The 21,389-nt window shown below is 44.9% G+C and overlaps 2 protein-coding genes across 3 annotated transcripts in view; one reads left to right on the forward strand and one right to left on the reverse strand.

The window, feature by feature from the left end:
• NOL12 (nucleolar protein 12) overlaps window positions 1–21,389 on the reverse strand; it is a 94,796-nt gene that overhangs the window by 6,346 nt on the left and 67,061 nt on the right. The window contains exons 1-6 of one of the 2 annotated variants that reach the window (XM_078775812.1): window positions 17,008–17,058; window positions 16,540–16,671; window positions 15,511–15,616; window positions 11,447–11,495; window positions 10,898–11,046; window positions 723–835 (exon numbers count right to left, since the gene is read on the reverse strand). In XM_078775812.1, the coding sequence (XP_078631938.1) occupies window positions 723–835; window positions 10,898–11,046; window positions 11,447–11,495; window positions 15,511–15,616; window positions 16,540–16,616 (494 nt within the window). In that variant the 5' untranslated portion in view covers window positions 16,617–16,671; window positions 17,008–17,058. Of the gene's footprint in view, window positions 1–722; window positions 836–10,897; window positions 11,047–11,446; window positions 11,496–15,510; window positions 15,617–16,539; window positions 16,672–17,007; window positions 17,059–21,389 lie in introns of those variants that run through there. The other variant, XM_078775809.1, reaches the window with a different exon arrangement.
• LOC137427381 (protein FAM200A-like) lies at window positions 3,772–7,000 on the forward strand. Its single transcript, XM_078770932.1, has 2 exons — window positions 3,772–4,726; window positions 5,300–7,000. Exons 1-2 carry the CDS (start codon window positions 4,555–4,557, stop codon window positions 5,698–5,700), a joined length of 573 nt encoding a protein of 190 aa, XP_078627058.1. The 5' UTR covers window positions 3,772–4,554; the 3' UTR covers window positions 5,701–7,000.

A 21,389-nucleotide genomic window follows, 5' to 3' on the forward strand; every position in this document is an offset into this window, starting at 1 on the left:
AGAATTATGCTTTGGTGATGCTTTTCAGCGGCAGGGACTGGGAGACTTGTAAAAGTAGAGGGAACAATGAATGGAGCCAAATACAGGCAAATCCATGAGGAGAACCTGTTTCAGAGTGCAAAAGACCTTGGACTACGGCGAAGATTTACATTCCAACAGGACAATGACCCCAAGCACACAGCCAAAGCAACACTGAAATGGCCTCAGAACAAGGAGGTGAAAGTCCTTGAATGGCCCAGTCAAGCCCAGATTTGAATCCCATTGATAATCTGTGGAAAGACTAGAAGATTGCTGTTCACTGACGCTTCCCATCCAACTTGACAGAGCTTGAGCAAATCTGCAAGGAAGAATGGGAGAAACTCCCCAAATCTAGATGTGAAAAGCTGATCCAAACATAATCAAGAAGACACGAAACTGTAATCGCTGACAAAGGCACTTCTACGAGGTATTTACTGTGGGGGCTGAATACTTATGTAAATTAGATATTTCTGTATTTCCCTTTCAATGTATTTGTGAAAAAATTCTAAAAACATGTTTTCACTTTGTCATTATGGTATTTAGTGTAGATTGGTGACAAAAGTTTTTATAATTTAATCCATTTTAAATTCAGGCTGTAACACAACAAAATGTGAAAAAGTCAAGGGATGTGAATACTTTCTGAAGGCACTGTATCCAAACCTCTGCAAGAGGATATAATGATAGTTAAAAATACAACAACCTACTTTTGGGAGCTGCATTGATTGCTTATCATCTTTGGCTTGTATGAACTCTTCGTTTCTTCCTCAACTTCATCTTCATCCCCAGCACCTTTTTCCGGTGCATCTGTGCTTTGAAACTGTGAGAAGAAAGGAAAGCTCAGGATAGAGGCAAAGTAAAATCATATTTTAAGAAAATATGGCATTGGACACTACAGTGTTGTAAACAACGTTTACAATTCCAGCAAACAGCGCTTCCGTATTAGAACATGATAAAATGCTAAAATTCTGAATTGCTCTGAAGGGCCAGCTAATGCTGAAATCTTTTAGCTGGATATCTAACCCATCCAGGACAAATTAATATCTTTTCCCAAATAACCTTAGATGTGTATTTTGGGGGGAATTGATAGAAATTGTTATTTTTTTTCACATTGTAAAGTTTGTACAAATTAAATTTCAATGTCTTTCAATTAATAGTAAATTTTTCAATGAATTTCAAATAATTTCAATTAATAGTATATAGAATCCTGCAAATTTCTAAATATTACTAGACAACATATTGGGATATCCTTAATGCCTCTACAAAATTTAGAAACATTTGTGGACAAAAGATTTGATATTCAGCAAGCTTTCTACGGTAATGTCCCATATGGCGTACGGCACACAGACGTCTAAAGTTTTGACCATATTTTAATTGTTCAAGCTACAATATTGCAATTAAAAAATTTCTAACTTAGACTTCTTGTGAGTAACAAAAAACCCCCAACCAGAAATGATTCCTCAAATGTATCTCTAAATAATAAGCTCTTAAAGTTGCTTCCATACGGCACGCCATAATGTTTGTATATTATTACAGGATTTCTTTATTGTATACACCAAACAATGATCGATTGCAAGTAAAACAGTTAAGCTGTATTAATCAGATTTATATGAGCCTGAATAATAGGGCTACTTGCTGGTGCAGACCCTCATTTGTTACCTCAGGAAATTTGAAAGTGTTAGACCTAATGGAGATCAATCACCTGGCTCAAGTATCTTTGTACATGGATGCAGGCAAATAATTAATTAAAGAGGCAAACCATATACTAGTCTTTATTCCTTTTCCCAACAAGTTACACTTTACTCAAGAATGTTGAAACTCGTCTGCAGCCGAAGAATAGCTTCTGTGGAAAATTCCAGTGGAAAATAACATTGAGTCAAAGAGCATGGTATTGGCTACAAGTATCCTGCCAGATAAGATCATAATCTACATGTACATATTTCCATAATCATCAACATCAGGTTGTTGATGAATTTAATGGAGTGACGTTTCTTGTGATGGATAATGGAGTGGATTATATAATGGATAATGTAGTGAATTTTTTCTAAACTTCCATCTTTACTTTTTCAATGATGAGGGTTATTATGACAAAACTGGGGGCAAATACATGTAGCCAGCCTATTGCCCCCATGTATTCTTAGTAAACAGTTGATATGACTGCCGAGTTTTAACTTCCATTTAATTATTAAGAAAAACGTTATTCAATTATACATACATGTACACTACATGACCAAAAGAGTACAGACATCCCTTCTAATTAGTGGATTCAGCTGTTTCAGCCACACCTATTGCTGACAGGTATATATAATCAAGCACACAGCCATGCAATCTCCATAGACAAACATTGGCAGAAGAATGGGCCGTACTGAAGAGCTCAGTGACTTTTATCGTGGCACATTCATAGGATGCCACCTTTCCAAGAAGTCAGTTCGTCAAATTTCTGCCCTGCTAGAGCTGCCCCGGTCAACTGTAAGTGTTGTTATTGTGAAGTGGAAACGTCTAGGAGCAACAACAGCTCAGCTGCGAAGTTGTAGGTCACACAAGCTCACAGAAAGGGACCGCAGAGTGCTGAAGCGCGTAAAAATCATCTGTCCTCGGTTGCAACACTCACTACCGAGTTCCAAACTGCGACTGGAAGGAACGTCAGCACAACAACTGTTTGGTGGGAGCTTCATGAAATGGGTTTCCATGGCCGAGCAGCTGCACACAAGCTCGAGATCACTATGCGCAATGCCAAGCGTCGGCTGGAGTGGTGTAAAGCTCACTGCCATTGGACTCTGGAGCAGTGGAAATGCGTACTCTGGAGTAATGAATCACGCTTCACCATCTGGCAGTGCGACGGACAGAATCTGGGTTTGGTGGATGCCAGGAGAATGCTACCGGCCCGAATGCATAGTGCCAACTGTAAAGTTTGGTGGAGGAGGAATAATGGTCTGGGGCTGTTTTTCATGGTTCGGGCTCGGCCCCCTTAGTTCCAGTGAAGGGAAATCTTAACGCTACAGCATACAATGAAATTCTAGATGATAGTGTGCTTCAAACTTTGTGGCAACAGTTTGGGGAAGGTTCTTTCCTGTTTCAGCATGACAATGCCCCATGCACAAAGCGAGGTCCATACAGAAATTTTTTGTCGAGATCGGTGTGGAAGAACTTAACTGGCCTGCACAGAGCCCTGATCTCAACCCCATTGGACACCTTTGGGATGAATTGGATCTCTGACTGCAAGCCAGGCCTAATTGCTCAACATCATTGCCTGACCCTCACTATTGCTCTTGTGGCTGAATGGAAGCAAATCTCCACAGCAATGTTCCAACATCTAGTGGAAAGCCTTCCCTGAAGAGTGGAGGCTGTTATAACAGCAAAAAGGGGGACCAACTCCATATTAATGTCCATGATTTTGGAATGAGATGTTCAATGTTTGGATGTCCACATACTTTTGGTCATGTAATGTATGTATATGTACATGTACACGTGCACTTACATTCAAGTTGTCCCATACGACACGTTTTCTTTTTTTTGATATACAAATTATATTTTGATTATATCAGTTACTTTTTAGCTGTCACTTTCCATGTCTTTTGATGGATTCCATCATATTTCAGACAAACTGACTGGTGTGACCATTGTTAAAGTACAAAATGTGACATTTTTCAGAGATTTTCCGTACGACACATTTTGGACGTCCTGTACGACACTTTCTCCTCGAAAATGTTTATCTTGTTTACTTGTGGATTACAATTGTTTTTGACAGTACATTTATATCTAACTCTTCTTTGGTATCTAGGTTAAAGTTTGAAATTAGTTTCAATAAAATGTCATGTACAACTCAGAGTTTTAAGGATAAACTTAAACCTTCTTCAAAAAATGTTTTTTCTGCATTCCGTACTGCTGCTATTTTTCACCATTTTTTTTTCTTTCTATCTTTCTATTTTTCACCTATTTCACAAAAAATGATTGATCACTCTAGCTGACCATTGACTTAAATTGACTTGTGCTCGTACGTTGTTATTGTCACAAACAGACATTTCTTATTCGTATGGTCAACAGGCAGGAAAGTGTTGTCTAAATTGACGTTCCGCAACCTAAGGGTCGCGACCCAAACATTGGTTGGGTCACGAAGGATTTTCAATGGGTCGCACGATCGTTTCAGAAATCGCGGGGAAAAAAACTTTATCAAAGATTTACTTCTCCCGACTGAACAGAACCGAGATCAAACGAACGCCGTCACAAACTTTATAGTGTGGACTCTTCTACCGCGCTGTACCGATGTACCGCGATGTACCGCGCGTGCATCCGGTCAGTCAGATCATACGTTTAGTTTCCGACACGCGAATGTCCATTGCTTTTCATTCTAAAGATTGAGCTGTGAGCGTAAGGTACTCGCCATGGCTAGAAAGTATCAGCCGGTGTTCCTGAACTATGGGTTCACTGTGAATATCGATAAGCACAATGTTCATCGACCACAGTGTGTGATATGCCTTGACGTGTTGGCCAACGAGTCCCTCAGGCCCCAAAAGCTGAAACGGCACCTCGAGAAGAAACATGGAGATCATGTCAACAAGTCGCGGGAGTTTTTTTCTCCGGAAAGAACGTGAGATGAACAACAGCAAGTCAGTAATGAGTTCGGCTGTTTTTCCGTCGAAGGGACTGACCAAAGCCAGCTACCTGGTGGCGGAGAAGATAGCCAAAGAAAAGAAACCGTACACTATTGCGGGTAAGTTTTTGTTTTTTTTTCGTAAAAGTATTTCACTGCATTGGCGGTTTGTAGGTTCATATAGTAATACATGGCGCTGTAAGTATAGTTAAATTTAGTTTTTCATTTCGTCTTTAGAATATTGATGTGTCGGTTTCTTGCTTACTATTACTCGTGCCATGTATACGTTGGTATATCACAACTTCGTAAGTTTTATTGTTTGTTGCAATACAGCCATTCTTAAACTTTGCCTCTTTTTTTTAAGTACGTACGGCAATCGCATCGTACATGTTGAATTTTTATAATGCCTTGGAACAGCGGTTCTTAACTTGGGGGTCGTGACGTACGTGCATACGCGAACAAAATACTGTGTGTGGTATGTACCTTTGTCAGGTTCCTAAAAATGGGCTCAACAAATTGATATGTTATTTATGACCCCTTCATGACCCCCAGAAAACCCCAAACGACCTCCATGGAGGGGGGGGGGGGGGGTCACGACCCCCAGGTTAAGAACCGCTGCCTTGGAACAAAATCAAGATTAATCATAAAGTGAAAGAAATGTTCATGTGTTATTTTATTTATCTTTTATTGCAGAGCAACTCATCCTGCCATGCGCCAAGGCGATGTGCAGAGAAGTGCTTGGAGAGACGGCGGCTTCCAAGAGAAGCACCAATCCGCTTTCTGCCGACACGATTCGCCGACGGATAATAGACATGGGCGAAGACATCGAGCACCAGCTGTACGCAAACCTAGAGGCCAACAAGTTTGTCATCCAGTTGGATGAGTCAATGGACATCGCACAGAAGGCGTTGATCCTCATCTTTGTTCATTATCGGCATGGCGATGATTTTATGGAGGATCTTCTGGCATGTGACGAGCGACAGAACAAGACCACGCCGCAGAAATATTCGCAGTCGTCAACAAACACATCGCATTGCATAGCCTCAGGTGGGAAGACTGTGTTGGCGTTTGTACCGATGGTGCGGCATCGATGACAGGTCGGCGCAGAGGTGTCATTAAGCTCATCCAAGATGTGGCACCAGAGGCAAGCTGGACCCACTGCTTCCTCCACCGCGAGGCATTAGCGGCGAAAGAGATGATGCACCCAGAAATAATTACAAATTCCTGCTGCCCCTTCAGTCAAAAGTCAGGCCTGACCAGTCGATTCGTGAAAGATTTGAATCAGCATATACAACAAATTACAAATTCCTGCCACGACAGTTCATGAAAGACGTGGGCAAAAATAAAATAAAAAAGTTCCTTCGCCGACTCCACAAGAAGATGGGAATAATTAGGGTTGTTCAAGTACAATCAGTAATTAGCAATTGTAGAGGTTTCGAAATATTAGCTTCTGGCCAATAAACCAGGAATACCAATAATATATATACAAGCCCTTGCACAATTGAATGAACTTTGTAGATTATTACCCTCAGAACAATATGAACAACTAGAACGGCACACCTCCACCAGGCTGAACAGTTAACGTTTTGTATCCTGCTGATAAGCCAGATCTGGATCTGAAGCAAAATCGAATCGGCTTGTTCTTGTTGCCTAACCAATAATTCCACCTACTTTTGTCATGCCATCCACAACTTTTTGAAACGTCATGCTATATATCGTTTTTGGTCATATCACTCAATGGTGAAAAATTACTTGGAAATTTTAAAATTCTCGTACTTGGATCCATATTTGGATGTTCACCAACATCGAATCTATTGGTCCTTATCAGATGCATGACACACTTCTTTGAGTCCTGCAGGATCTGACCACCAAGTTTCGTCCGAATCTGTCCATAACTTTTTGAGATATTGTGCTCTATGTCGGTTTCAGCCCTATCTCTCAATGGTGAAGAATCACTTAAAAATTCTCGGATCCAGTTCCGAATCCAGATCTTCACCAAAATCTAGTCATTTTGTCCATGTCACATACCCAACCTGTCCACCAAAGTCCACCAACCACTGTACATATGTAAATACAGTCATGCGTCGCTTAACGTCCTAGATACGTTCTTGGAATCGTGACGTTAACCGAATTGGACATTGTCCGAACATCACATTGTGAACTTTGTCTTTATACTTACGTGTATGTGGAATATTGCAGTGTACTTGTAGCGTGTGAAGGGCCTGGCTGAGGTTCGTCGTGGGGAGGAGTTTGTTTTTTGATGAAAATGTCGAGCGTTGTTTGTTTTGTCTGCTGTTTCTTCTCCTCGTAGATTTGCCGATATGTGGCAAACAGTGCATGTGCATTCCTCTCTATGAGTGAGAAGCGTTCAGTGTTGGGGTCCATCTCTTCGGCACTTTTCAGCAGAGTGTTAAGGTCGGCGAAGAATTTAGATAACCCCTTTATAGTGAACTTCTTCTGTACCTCCTCCACCTCCTCCTCACTTTCCTTTTCCCTTGCCTCTTCTTCAGCTATCCGATGTTGTTGTAACTCCAGCAACTCTTCGTTGGTTAGTTCTTCAGGAACAACCTCTAGCAGTTCTTCTATATCGTCGTCGTCCACGCTGAGGTTCAGCTCGTTTGCCATGTTCACAAGATTGCTCGTAATTTTCTCAAGTTCTGTGCCCATTTCAAAACACTTGAAATCGTTCACATATCTCTTCAGGACTTTTTTTTTTTTCCACACTCCATTCATACATTGCTTTGTGACATCATCCCAGGCCCAAGCAATGTTCTTGATGCAGTGGTACATGTTATATTCTTTCCAAAACTCCTTCAGTATCTTCTCGTCATCCTCCGTTGAAAATCTGCGCTGCGTTTGGGACCCATGATTAACTTTAGAGTGGATTGATTTTAATAAAATCAAATGAAAAGACAATGGAATAATGCTCACGATACGCGGGGGTAATTGAGACTGGATGCTGATGATGCTGCGGCGCTGCCGACGAGGCAAAACCAAGCATACACCGTTATACAGTTTGTAAACTTTTTATTTCGTAAGTAAGGAAATCAAATTAAAAGTACAGTACTGTACACTACAATAACCAAAAAACATAAACCGTAACATAGGCATTTCTTATATCTATCAAAACATGTTATGGATATACTGTATAGTTACTGTACTGTATCATCATACGCCTGCCAGCACAATCTATTTTGTTTAAGAACACGTGATGCATGCGTGAGTGCGCCCGCTCTAAGGCCACTTACGTCCGCTACGTCCCGTTGTCTGAACGGGTTTTTTTATCCCCATTATTTTCTTATTATTTTTATGGGCCACGGACGTATAAGCGATCGGACATTGTTCGGACGGACGTTAAGCGACGCATAACTGTACTATAATATTTAGGAGACGAATACAAATAAAGGGTTGGGCAAAAAATATGTGACCTTTTTTGACACCACTCCCTCTCCCATGCAATGCTTTGTATGAACCGCCCCCCCTCTAAAAACAACAACATGTGACTCCAACAAAATGCCCTCTAAAATAGCCTTGCCTCGCACGATGTCACAAAACATCACCGAAACTAGCACGACACAAGGTAGAGCACAAACCTCCGCCAGGCTGAACAGTTTACATTTTGTATCCCATTGATAGGCCATATCTGGATTCGGACCTGAACCAGAATCTGAGTCCGTTTGTTTGTCTGTCTGTTTGTCCGCACGTAATAAATATGATTTTCGCTACAACCGTTGGTCCGATTGACAGGAAATTTTCACTGTAGGTGCGCATCCACTTGTAGAATTTTTTAATGATAATTATGACATCATAGGTCACGTGGTACTGGCGCCATCTTGGAAAAAAACGAAAAACTTTGCACCTCCATGTCTCCGAAAGCGCTGCACAGAAAAAAAATTGAGGCATTGCTCATTGTAAAGAATTTTCCATGGGCAATAACATATTATATACTGAAACGCAAAATAAACTTACCACCTTTGAAACCTTTAAATATCAACAATAACACTGCATGTAGTAAATGTGTGAACTTATTTGTGGACAATAGTGTCCTCACTTTCAGACAAAACGGTCACAGATGGTCACTTGAACCTTCAATGGTCACTTCATAGCACAGCTGTTGAACAGCCGTTTTGACTGTCAGTGATTAGCCAAGGGGTACGGGATGATTTTAATGAGCTGCACGTGATGTCTTGATATTGGCTTTAAAAAGGCCAGTGCAAAATGGGCATTTCAATCAACATGCCACGATTGTCAAGGGATCAACGGCAGCGTGCCCTGGGCATGCTGCAAGGAGGACTGAGCTACCGTGAGGTGGCACGTCGCCTTGGCTGTTCACACCAGACGATATCGGCCTTGACTCATCGCTTGACTCATCGCTGAAACAGAACCTTGACTCATCGCTGAAAGCGACCTCGTTCCACTGCGCCAAGGTCCACCGCTGATGCTGCTGGCACCATCTCTGTCGGTTGCGGCGATGGGCAGCCGTCATCACGGGGCCTCTGTATGGTCTTCTGGCAGTCAGACCATAGTCATGCAGTCGTCTTCGTGCAGTATCATTGGAGATCCGTGGGTTTGCACGCCCTGGAGTTTCTGCTGTAGTGCGGGATGCTGGATGGAATCGATCCCACAGGTGACTTCGGACCATCTGCCTGTCCTGCCTTGCAGTGGTGACTCTTGGCCTCCCTGATCGAGGTCTGTCATCTGCAGAGTTGTGGAGGGTGTCTCTGTCCACCAGGGCCGATATCGTCTGGTGTGAACAGCCAAGGTGACGTGCCACCTCACGGTAGCTCAGTCCGCCTTGCAGCATGCCCAGGGCACGCTGCCGTTGATCCCTTGACAATCGTGGCATGTTGATTGAAATGCCCATTTTGCACTGGCCTTTTTAAAGCCAATATCAAGACATCACGTGCAGCTCATTAAAATCATCCCGTACCCCTTGGCTAATCACTGACAGTCAAAACGGCTGTTCAACAGCTGTGCTATGAAGTGACCATTGAAGGTTCAAGTGACCATCCGTGACCGTTTTGTCTGACAGTGAGGACACTATTGTCCACAAATAAGTTCACACATTTACTACACGCAGTGTTATTGTTGATATTTAAAGGTTTCAAAGGTGGTAAGTTTCTTTTGCGTTTCAGTATATGTTAATGATGATGTCATGGGTTCCTCCATTATGACATCATAATTCAACAAGTACAAAACTTCATTCGATCAAGATGGAATTTCTTGAGCATCATCTATGGATAAAGTGGTGGAGAAAAAATAATAATGATGACGTCATCTTATCACGTGGTTCGGTCGCCATATTTATTTTAACACAAAAGCCTTAAAATAACTAAAAACACATCCTGGCAAGGGTCTGCAACCTCTGATTGCTCTTGTTTGTTTTTTAACTGCCAGACAGGCAGCAGAGTAAAAAATATCTCACTCCTCTCTGCGCATGCATAATCGGGACAAATTCAGAGCCAAAATACTGCTAAACTGCAAGTTGTGTTTCCTATTCATGTTCAAAATATAACATTCAATGAAAATCAAGTTGTTCTTCAATCATAAACTGACATTTGTGGACAGACAGACACAAAGTGAACCAATTGCTTAACTCTGCTCTGCTCTTCTCTTCTCTTCACATGTGCGGGGTAAGAATAACTAAATCAATGTTTTAAATTGACCTTTCACACAAAAGCTTCCCTAAAAACAATCCTGGGGTCACCAGAAAAAGAAAAGAAAATGAAACCCTCTAACGAAAAAGTGGTGGCCAACTAGTAAGTACTTGGCTGGCATCCTGAAGGTTGTGGGTTCAAATCCAGCAGTAGGTAGCATTATTAAGGATTTTGATGCTAATCTTCAGTAAATCAAGCCTAGTCCAAGGAGAATTGCCATGTCACTATTGGATTGTCAGTGACAACCCAGCTGGCTTATTAACCTTCAGGATGTGATTATCCATCTGTCCCACCTGGACTGGATTATGTGATGCTATTTTACTCATTGCCTTGCCTTTTTACATGGTTATACTGAATGACCTCAGGTCTTACCCTTCTCTCGTAGCTTGCACCAAAAAATACATTTTGTTTGGATAGTTGACTAATTGAGGCAATAAATCAGAGATAAGGCGATTGGTAGAGTCATCATATTTATTTAACCCGACTAATAATGAACTCATACAAATCCACGTACCACTTAACTCAACTTCATCAATCGAGGTTTAAATGAATATGATTATGTGGCACACTTTAATGGCACAAATACTTTTTTCCCTTCTTAGAGTTGCCAAAAGGGTGTGAAGGAAGAAATTACCTCATTTGCTCCCATATTTATCATGGTGGGCCGAGTGAAGTCAAGGGAAGTAACAGTTGTCACAGTAACGGTGTGTCCTGGGTGATCGTATTGTACAATCTCTGCTCGTTCTGTCACCAGTTCTTCCTGAAAGTCGTCAAATTCTTTACCTGCAGGCAGGCCATCAACAAGAAGGCATTATGAGAGAAAAGATAGCTTTCTGATAGGTAAGAGTACATTACAGCTCTTAGTTTACGGTTCATAAAACACAAAATTAGTTGCAACTCATTCAGCCTGGTGAAGGATCGTTTTGATTCCCAAAGCTGCCAACGCCATATCATAATAATTATTTGTTTTTTATCGCAATCTTTTTCCAGCAAGACAAGCAAAACGTTTGGCAACATTTGAACACAAGAAAGGTTTGAAATGGGTTATGACAACAAATTCTTCCCCTTCTCCGATGTATCAAGACATTCACTCATGAACTGCGCACACACACGTGCTTGGCAGCAAAAGACAAAGTTGAAAACAGTATTGGTTACAAATCAAAACCTAAAAGTTGCATACTACCTTGAGTTGCCTTTCTCTCCCTCATTTGCTGGATGAAGTGATCCCTCCTCTGGGACAGATGAAGAGAAAGAGAAGATAAAACACAACACACACCGCACACAAAATAAACGTCCCTACCTTCAAATCCCCATATCTCATGGTTTTGTTCACAGTAGGGTGGCACACCCCTGGGAATTGAACATGGGGAACAAACTTGAATTCACATTCGGCTCGGTGTATTATATTGGTAGATGATTCATGATTTAGGGTTGTTATACCAGTCAAAGATTGGAGAATTATGTATGATAGATTATATAAAATAAAAAAAATAACCACCTTTAGAGGCCATTTTTCCCCGCAAAGCGGGGGTTGGCCTTTTTCGGGAACCGTGGTTGTTGTTGTTTTTTGGTCCCCTTTTTGAAGCAATGTTTTACGGCCGGATGCCCTTCCTGCCGCCAACCCTTTTTGTCGCCTTTTACGACAAGCAGGGAATTACCAGTGAACTGGTTCTCAATTTGCCGACCTCGGAAGGATGACAGGCTGAGTCAACCCCCCTGGCGTTAATTCAGCGATCGACCGGGATTCGAACCCAGGATCCTAGGATCCTAAGCTGGCACCCTAGCCGCTAGCCCAACACATTCGGCTCGGTGTATTATATTGGTAGATGATTCATGATTTAGGGTTGTTATACCAGTCAAAGATTGGAGAATTATGTATGATAGATTGCACGATGATATTTTTACGCGCCACCATTGAGGGAACGGTGTTGTCCAAAATCAATGGTTAGGGTAAGGATGTTTTGTCCGGCGTTCTCCCTCGTTTGGGACCGGATCTGGGCCAGACAAGGTTACCAGGTGTCAATGGCGAATATCCACTTGTGACCAGGCCACTACATCAGGGTCAGAATTTGGCCCCCCAATGGTGTCTGGCGCTCACCTCGTGATTTGTGGAAAGATCACGCCATGTATGACTAGTCCCCACTGGCATCGAGCATGCATGCGTGACAAGTTCCCATTGCCCTCCTACCCCCCCATCCTGGCAGACACGTCCATGATGGGCATGATTGGCTGCCATTTCCATTGGCTGCATTGGGACACCGTGACTGGACAAGTACCCGTGACTAGGCTAAAATAAACCCGAGGGAGGTGGAGACGCCATAACTATAAAAACTAGAGATTTCATCCCGCTCTCACAATGGTGGCTAGCTGGCTCTCGATGGTGTCTTGCTGCGTAAGATCAAATCGCTTGATCATGCTCCCATGTGGGTTGAAAAGGCATCATTCTCCCTGACTGAGCTCCGAGTAGGCTGGCAGCCTTCTAGCCTTACCACCCCGCAGGTCTTTCCTCAGAACCTGGTCCGGTTTGTGTGAATGATTTGGGTGAATGTGGCACCTTGCGTTCCTTAAATTTTCTCTGTGCTGTTAAGTGTTATTTTTTGACTGTTAACTTCTGTCTGTCCTTTGTCTTGAGGTCCATTCCATTTATGCTGTCTTGTGCTGTTTTAATAAATCATCTCTAATTCTTAAAGTCCACGCATCCGCCTGGTCCAACTCGTATCACCCTATCAAAACCGTTCCGGCACATTTGCCTTTTCCCTGTGGTTTAATAAAATTTAATGCAATCCTGATAATGAGCGTGTTTGGAGACTCCTGTTAAAACGTGGAACATCCAACACTGCTCAGGATACAATTGAGTACCTCCTGTACAGCTGCCATTTGCAGGACAGCTCACCGGATGACTGAACTGGGGCAAAGCCTTTGCGACCCCCATTCTTTGATGATAGGGGGAAACCACGGGGCAACACTACTGGGTAGAGATGTGGTGGTGTATGTTGGGGGGCTGCTGAAGTGTTGTGTGCCAGAACATGGTCTCCTGGGTGCCTGTAATGTCCTCACTCTAAAAGAAGATGATCAACGGTCTCTGTTGTCATCTGAGCTTCAGCATCTGAACATCAGTATTGAAGCACTGAGGTTCGGAGAATGGATAGTGGTAGCATCATGGTGGCTAGCTACACCTACTACTGTTCTTGTCACTCTGATGGTTACCATTCCCAGGGAGTTGCTGTAGCTGTATCTAACAAGCTCGCTCCTATGGTAATCGAGGTAACACCGGTCAATAAGCGTATTATGAGACTGAGGATCTGTGACAAGGTAGAGCATTACATGTGGTCAATTGATTCTCATCCTGCTACCAGAGGAATCAGTGCATTGCGTTCCTCAAAGCCTGTCCTCGGTGTATTGCCGTTAGAGTTGAGGGTGGTGTGAAATTGACAAGAGGAGTCTGAAGTGAAGGCCCGCTGGGCCGGGTTACTTTGAGCGCTTTTACCCACCACCTGTTAAGATGGATGCCAGTTGTGGTGCTATCCGTATTTCTGACTTATAATCAACTGTGAACCACCTTTGTTTGTTGAAACAGGTTGTTGAAACAGGCTGTGGTGAACCACTTGAAAGGGGGCAAAGTTCCTTGGATCTCTGGCATCCATACTGAACTTCTCAAGGCTGGTGTAAATGCTGCACTCGTATTGTTGCATGCAGTTCTGTGATCTGTTTTGAGCACAGGCATCATCCCAACTGACTGGAAGAGGGCCCTTGTTGACCCTCTCTGGAAAGGGAAGGGTCATCTCCAGGGCTGCAACAACTACCGGGGGTTGACGCTGCTCTCGGTGACGGGCAAGATCTTTGCTCGGATCATTCTTAATTGGGTTTGCCACCATCTGCTTCAGCACCCACAGCAGTCTGGTTTTACACCAAAAAGAGGTCAACAATTGACAGTATCCTTGCTCTTTTGGTCCTCATCTAACGCAGTCGAGAGTTTCAGCAGGGGCCGCTTGCAGCTTATGTTGATCTCCACAAAGCGTTTGACTCGGTGAATTGGGATGCCCACTCATGGATCCTCAGTCTTTGTGGGGTGCCACCAAAGCTGATCGATCTGATGGCTGAACTAAACTCTGGTTCTGAGAGCACTGTGAGGTGTGGTGGTTCCATCTCCAACTAATATCCAGTTGTTACTGGAGTTTGTGAGGGGTGTGTGCTAGCCCCTACCCTTTTCAGCACTTGTATGGACTGGTTTATAGGGAGGAATGTCGGAGATATCTTGCTGCAGTGCATCATTTGGGAATGTCAAGATCTCTGACTTTGATTTCGCAGATGACACAGTCATCTTTGCGGAGACTCTGGACATCCATACAGGGGCCCTCAAGGCGCTGAATGAGGAGTTGGAGCCACTGGGATTACGGGTCTCCTGGGTCAAAACTAAGATCCAGGCTTCCAATGACATATTTGATGCTGCTATACTGTCTGTAGAGAGCATGTTGAGGTCACAGAGAGATTCACTTACCTTGGAAGTGATATTCATGTCTCCACATGTTGTGAGCTAAAGGTTGATAGATGACTGTGTCGGGCCTGGGGAGTCATGGATTCACAGGACTATGGAGTGTGGCGCTGTCGGTACCTATGCAGGAAGACGAAAGTCCGAGTCTTTAAGCCCTTGGTGCTCCCAGCTTTGCTTTATAGATGTGAGGCTTGGAACTGACAAAGGATCCGAGACAAAGACTTAACTCCTTCGGTACCAGGTCTCTTCAGAGAATCCTTGGCTATCGCTGATCAGACTTTGTGTCTAACAAGTGTTTGCTGAGAGAGACTCAGATGAGATTCGTTATCTACATAGTCCATGGGCATCAGCTGCGGCTGTATGGACATTGGACATGTGGCTCGTTTTCCTGATGTTGATCCTGCTCAGCAGATTCTCTCAGCGAGGGACCCTTAGAAATGGAGGAGCCAACGGGCCGACCACATGCCTCATGGTTGAAGCAGGTTGATCGGTATCTCAAAGAGATGGGGATGGGCTGGGCATCTGCTTGGGGGATGGCCAGACGGAGACCCATAAAGTACTGGTGGAAAGTGGACGTGGCGACATGCTCTTCTGGCGTAGGCTCCCATACTTGACCTGACCTGATCCCAACATTAAGTTTGCCAGGGGTGTGCAACCTTCAGACCAACACCATAGATGGGCTCATACACATATGTAATGTTAAAATAATTTCAAATAATAATAACACTTGTTGCAGAAGGCAAGAAAATTCACACCTCTTCCTTCAATTTCCTTTTCTCTTCCCTTATCTTCTTCTGCAGTTCCTCCTGAGCTGCTGCCCTGCGTTCTTGCTTGCGCTTATGAAAGCCAGTCAAATACTCCCTGCAAGTTGGAATTTTCGATTGCACCTTTTAAAGTGGACAGGTAAGTAAAAATGTGAAAATAAAGATCATTTTGCAGATGAGCCTTAGCCCATGTTAACAATGATCGACCATCTTGGCTCAATAAATCAAATGGCTCAAATGGGAGGGAGGGATGCCCGGCGGAACAGAACGGCATGGGAGGGAGGGATGCCCGGTGGAACAGAACGGAACGGGAGGGGAGGGACGCCCGGCGGATCAGAACGGAACGGGAAGGATGCCCGGCAGAACGGAACGGTAAGGATGATTCGGATGCCCGGTGGAATACAACGGAACGGGAGGGATGCCCAACGGAACGGGAGGGATGGATGCCCGGCGGAACAGAACGGGAGGGATGGATGCCCGGCGGAACGGAACGGGAGGGATGGATGCCCGGCGGAACAGAACGGAACGGGAAGGATGATTCGGATGCCGGGCGGAATACAACGGAACGGGAGGGATGCCCGGCGGAACAGAACGGAACGGGAGGGATGGATGCCCGGCGGAACAGAACGGGAGGGATGGATGCCCAACGGAACGGGAGGGAGGGATGCCCGGCGGAACGGGAGGGAGGGATGCCCGGCAGAACGGGAGGGAGGGATGTCCGGCGGAACGGGAGGGAGGGATGCCCGGCGGAACAGAACAGAACGGGAGGGATGCCCGGCGGAACGGAAGGGATGCCCGGCGGAACGAAACGGGAGGGAGGGATGCTCGGCGGAACAGAACGGGAGGGAGGGATGCCCGGCGGAACAAAACGGGAGGGAGGGATGCCCGGCGGAACGGGAGAGAGACCGGGTGGGGTAGGGGGTTGGGGGGAGTGCACTGGATGAACGGCATGCGGGGAGGGGGGTTTGGGGGGGGGTGTCCGGATGAACGGCACGTGTGCACGATGCAGTGCAAACTCACTGTCGTTCCTGTTCGCTGAACTCAATGTATAGCTTGGTCTGCCTGTTGATCGATCGTTTCTTTTGTGGCCAGCCCATCGCACTACCACTACCAGCACCAGCACCTCCTCAACAAAAAACCCCAAATAATCCACTGAGGAAAGAAAAATGCACAACATGTGACCACTCCGAGGCTCGGTGGTTATTGTACAATTTGTTTTTCACTTGTGTGAATTTCAATCATTCCAGATGGGAATATTCGTTCAACAGAATACAATAAATAAGGGGGGTGGGGGGGGAGGGGGGACATGAACGCGTAAAGACGCCGCTGGATAAGTTGTTCGTCGGGTGAAATGAACGCGTGACGTCAAATGCATCAATAATGGTTTTTATGCTTATTTAACGCGTTCAAACAACTTTAACTCAAATATATCTCAAGGATCCGACCTCTTAATAAGAGAATAATAACGGAGAGCAAAAGACAATTTACCAAGACGTTACAGCGAATGGTTCACTTCCGGTGAGGGTACGTGGGAGGTGAGCATTGGCATTGGGTGAGCTCGGCCGTGTGATAGAAATATGTATTTTATCCATTAAATTAATTACAAATGTATATAACAGACTGCTAGGAATTGTGTTTATGCTTCAACACCTGTATGTGCAACGTATATTAAGAGGAAGAAGAAGATTTGGTGAGCAGTTTATTTTATTAGGGTGGTGTCATCACCGGTAGGCCTCAGTTTCCTTCCATAACTTGTACCAGTCCGTACTGTCGTCTTACAAACGTAATTACTGGAAATGCTGAAGACACTTTATTGAATGAACAAATTGTCCGTAATGTCACCTTTGCTTTGGTTGTTAAAAACCGCGTTGGTTTCCTTTTGAAAGTGAAATATGTAGATTATTTTCATCAAAAATTGCAGTTGTTGACTTTGTGTTCTAAGTTGGGGATTCCACACAGCACCTTCAATTGCGATTCAGTGACGATTGCTCCAATTATTTGTCGACGCCCCCTACTGATTTGTAAAGGCAGATGTTTACCTTTGCGGCGGCGGCAGGGTGGGAATCGGTCACGTGACGCTTATTGGGTGATTGGGTGGGATCAGTCACGTGACGCTTATTGGGCGATTGGGTGGGCGTTTCCCCGAGCGGGGAGTCAGTCACGTGACATCACAGCCAGATATGATTGTGCACTGAATACGTCATTACTTCCTCCATCAAAGGTGGGCGGAGGTTATGTTTTTGTCTGCCTGCCTGTACCTGTACCTGTATCTGTGTCTGCTTGTCTGTGTCTGCCTGTCTGGGTCTGCCTGCCTGCCTGTCTGTGTCTGTGTCTGCCTGTCTGTGTCTGCCTGTCTGTGTCTGCCTGTCTGTGTCTGCCTCTCTGTGTCTGCCTCTCTGTGTCTGCCTTTCTGTTTCTGTCTCTATGTCTGTTTGTTTACAGAATATCTCAAAAACCTGTGGACGGATTTGGACGAAATTTGGTGGAGATGTTGGTTATGTGATGAAGATGAAATTATTCCATTTTGGTGAAAATCTGGATCCGGATAGTAGATTAAACTTTTTTTTTTTTAAGTGATTCTTCATCATTGAGAGATAGGGCTTTAACCAATATATAGCACGATATCTCAGAAGGTTATGGACAAATTATGACAAAACTTGGTGGATAAGTTGGTTAGGTGACAAGAACACGCCGATTGGATTTTGGTCCAGGTCCGAATCGAGATCCAGCCCATCATTGGATACAAAATGTTAACTGTTCAGCCTGGTGGAGGTGTGCTCTCTACCGAGTGTCGTGCTAGTTTCGGTGATGTTTTGTGACGTGAGAGGCAAGGCTATTCTACAGGGCATTTTGTTGGCGGCACGTTTTTTTTTTTAACAGGTGGGGGGTGGGGGGGGGGGGAGGGCGGTTCATACAAAGCGTTGCATGGGAGAGGGAGCGTGTGTCAAGAAAGGCTCACATATTTTGTGCTCAACCCTTTTTTTGTATTTGTTTCTTAAATATTATAGTATTTACATATGTACAGTATGTTACATGCTTGTATTGGAACCTGCGGTATGATTTACACTTGTTGGATTTTTTTCCCCATGTTTTTGAGATTTTTAAATGCAGAAAGTACTGCACGGTGTTAAAATGTTTTCCCTGGAGAAAATTCAGCAAATATGCCACTTGCTGATATTGGTGTTGATATAATTTTTATATATATATATATATATATACACAGACTTGGCATTTAATATGGAATATTTTTTTTGTGGGGGTGAACTTACTTTTCAAGATGTCTTAGAACCAAAAGTTCATTGGAATTATGTTGAAATTATTCTAGATTTTGTTAATGTGACCTTTAAAAGAAACAAAAACCACATTTGACATTTCAAAGCAAATAAATTGATCCTTGAAAGTGATGTAAACTGATATCGAACTCAATTCATGGACAGTACTGTGTTAAACTTCTGTACGTTTTCCAGAAGTATCTCATTATTTTGCACATAAGCCAAAAAAAATTTCAACAAAAACAAAAGTTAAATTACGACTGGGGTTACGGACAGTAAAATTACAGTTCAGTACTTCGTGTAACCCCCACGAGCATTCAGGAGAGCACGTACACGTTGAGGCATGCTGTTTACGAGATTTGCCAAGGTTTGGACAGGGATCGCTTGCCATGCAGTGACAATAGCCTGCTGCAATTCACGCACAGAGGTCGGCTGCTGGTCCAAGTGGTCGATTTGACGCGTTAATTCTGCCCACAAGTTCTCTATCGGATTCATATCCGGGGACATGGCAGGCCACTCCATATGCTCTACACCACGGTCAGCAAGAAAGTGTTAGATCATGCGAGCACGATGAGGTCGTGCATTGTCATCTTGGAAGACAAAGTTTCCTCCAAAGGCTGCACGAGCAAATGGAAGCAATGTTTCTTCCAGAATGCCCCTGTACTTGAAGTGGTTCAGGTTTCCATTCAGAACAACCAGGTCAGTTTTGCCCCCTGCATGAAAAGCAGCCCAAACGGTCACCCCACCACCTCCAGCTTGGACTCTTGGCACTATACAATATTTGTTGTAGGCTTCATGCACTTGTCTGCGCACTCGGACGCGGCCATCTTGACGATAGACCAGAAATCTAGACTCGTCACTGAAGATCACGTGATTCCAGTGTCCTGGCTGCCATTGACGGTGCTCTCTGGCCCACTGCAATCAGCGCTGGTGGTGTTGTCTGGTCAGGCGTGGTTTTCTCAGGGGATGCCTGGCACGATAGCCTGCTTGAACCAGTCGTTGGTTGACTAGCCTACTGGATACAGGCACATTTGTCAGTTGCTGCCACTCAGCCCTAAGCCGATTAGCTGACTTGGTACGGCCATTGCGGACTAACCGGTGCAGCTGGCGATCATCCCTCCTTGTGGTTCTGCGGGGACGTCCTGGCCTCGGTATTGGATTAGGGACACCCCTCTGAGCATTTCGTTTCAGGATCTTTGACACCTGACCTTTAGTGATGCCATACTGCCGAGCAATAGCACGCTGTTTCATGCTGTAATTTGGTAAAGCCACCACTCCATGACAAACAGCATTGTCGAGTTGACGGACCATCTCCAGAGGAAGCAGCAATAACTTTTGGAGATGTGCAGCAGTTGTTTTCCACTAATACAGAACGCAACAACCCTTGTATACCCGACTGTGAAGCCAATCATCAAATGCACCTGTCTGTACATTTTGCCACGCCACCTGAGATATAATCCTGTTGTTGACTTCTTGCTGTGACAGACAATCCACTGATTGGGTGACATAGTTCCGAACCCGAAGGATCGGTAACCGACACAATTTCGGTCTTCGAGGCCGGCCGATAGGCACAGTGTGACCAGAAGGGACGAGGTTCTCCTGACCACGTGGCCCTCGACTTGGTGGGGTTTGTCTGCACAATGTGGGCGCATCAGGATGAACTTTAGCCGGGGAGCGTTTGGGCGCCCTGGTCTGATACTGCCGCCCACGCGCAGAACAACTTGTGAGTGCACGTGGGTCCCGGCGGTCCCACTGGCCTAGCGCTACCATGTTTAGACAGCGAGATCTATCCCCGGGCACCGACACCTACTCCCGGAAGTTGAGAGAATAGCGGCGCCAGGCACGGTAGGACACCCGCGGAGGCCCGGCGGACCAGGGACTCGTGAGCCTACGCGTTAGCGTGCTACGGCGGAATCAACGGCTTCGGCCACGGCCGGGCCGATACTCGGCCCAGTCGCACCGGAAATGAACTGGTTCGACACCTGCGCTAGAGAGGTCGCGGGCGACTGAGATGTATTAACAAATTAATTAATTAATTTGAGACGTCCAATTTCTAGTGTTTGGAAATTTGGAAGAGCTTGACCCTAGCCTTTCCCTTGCGAGGGCAAGGAGGAACTTAACACTTGACACTTAAGCTTAGTTTGAAGTACACCCTGACCAGCGCTCACGGTGGGACGGCAAGGCAACCAGAAGGGACGAGGTTCTCCTGACCACGTGGCCCTCGATCTGGGAAGCGAGAGGCGTTCCATTAGTGGACGCGCCCCTCACACCCGACTTTTGGGCGGCCCCGGCAGGCCGTTTGTTTTGACGTTCCGTGACAGGCCCCGCACCCCCACCTCCGGGCCGACCGGGCGACCGGAATGAATCCCGGTGTCCCGATCCGAACCTTCAGAGCGGGCCGGCTGGGGAGTGACTGGCACCTCGTACCTGCACTTTCCGTCCCTGCGGTCCCAAATACCGGAACCACCCGAAATACCGGAACCACCGGAACCACCTTTTACCAAATAAATCACCAAAGTGTAAAAGAAACTCACCAGATTGATATACTGAGTTAAGAAAGTAAACCCAAGTCAATAAAAAACATATATTCCATATTAA

Source organism: Myxine glutinosa, chromosome 1 (assembly GCF_964187855.1).
Source record: "Myxine glutinosa chromosome 1, kmMyxGlut1.1, whole genome shotgun sequence".
Classification (NCBI taxonomy): domain Eukaryota; kingdom Metazoa; phylum Chordata; class Myxini; order Myxiniformes; family Myxinidae; genus Myxine; species Myxine glutinosa.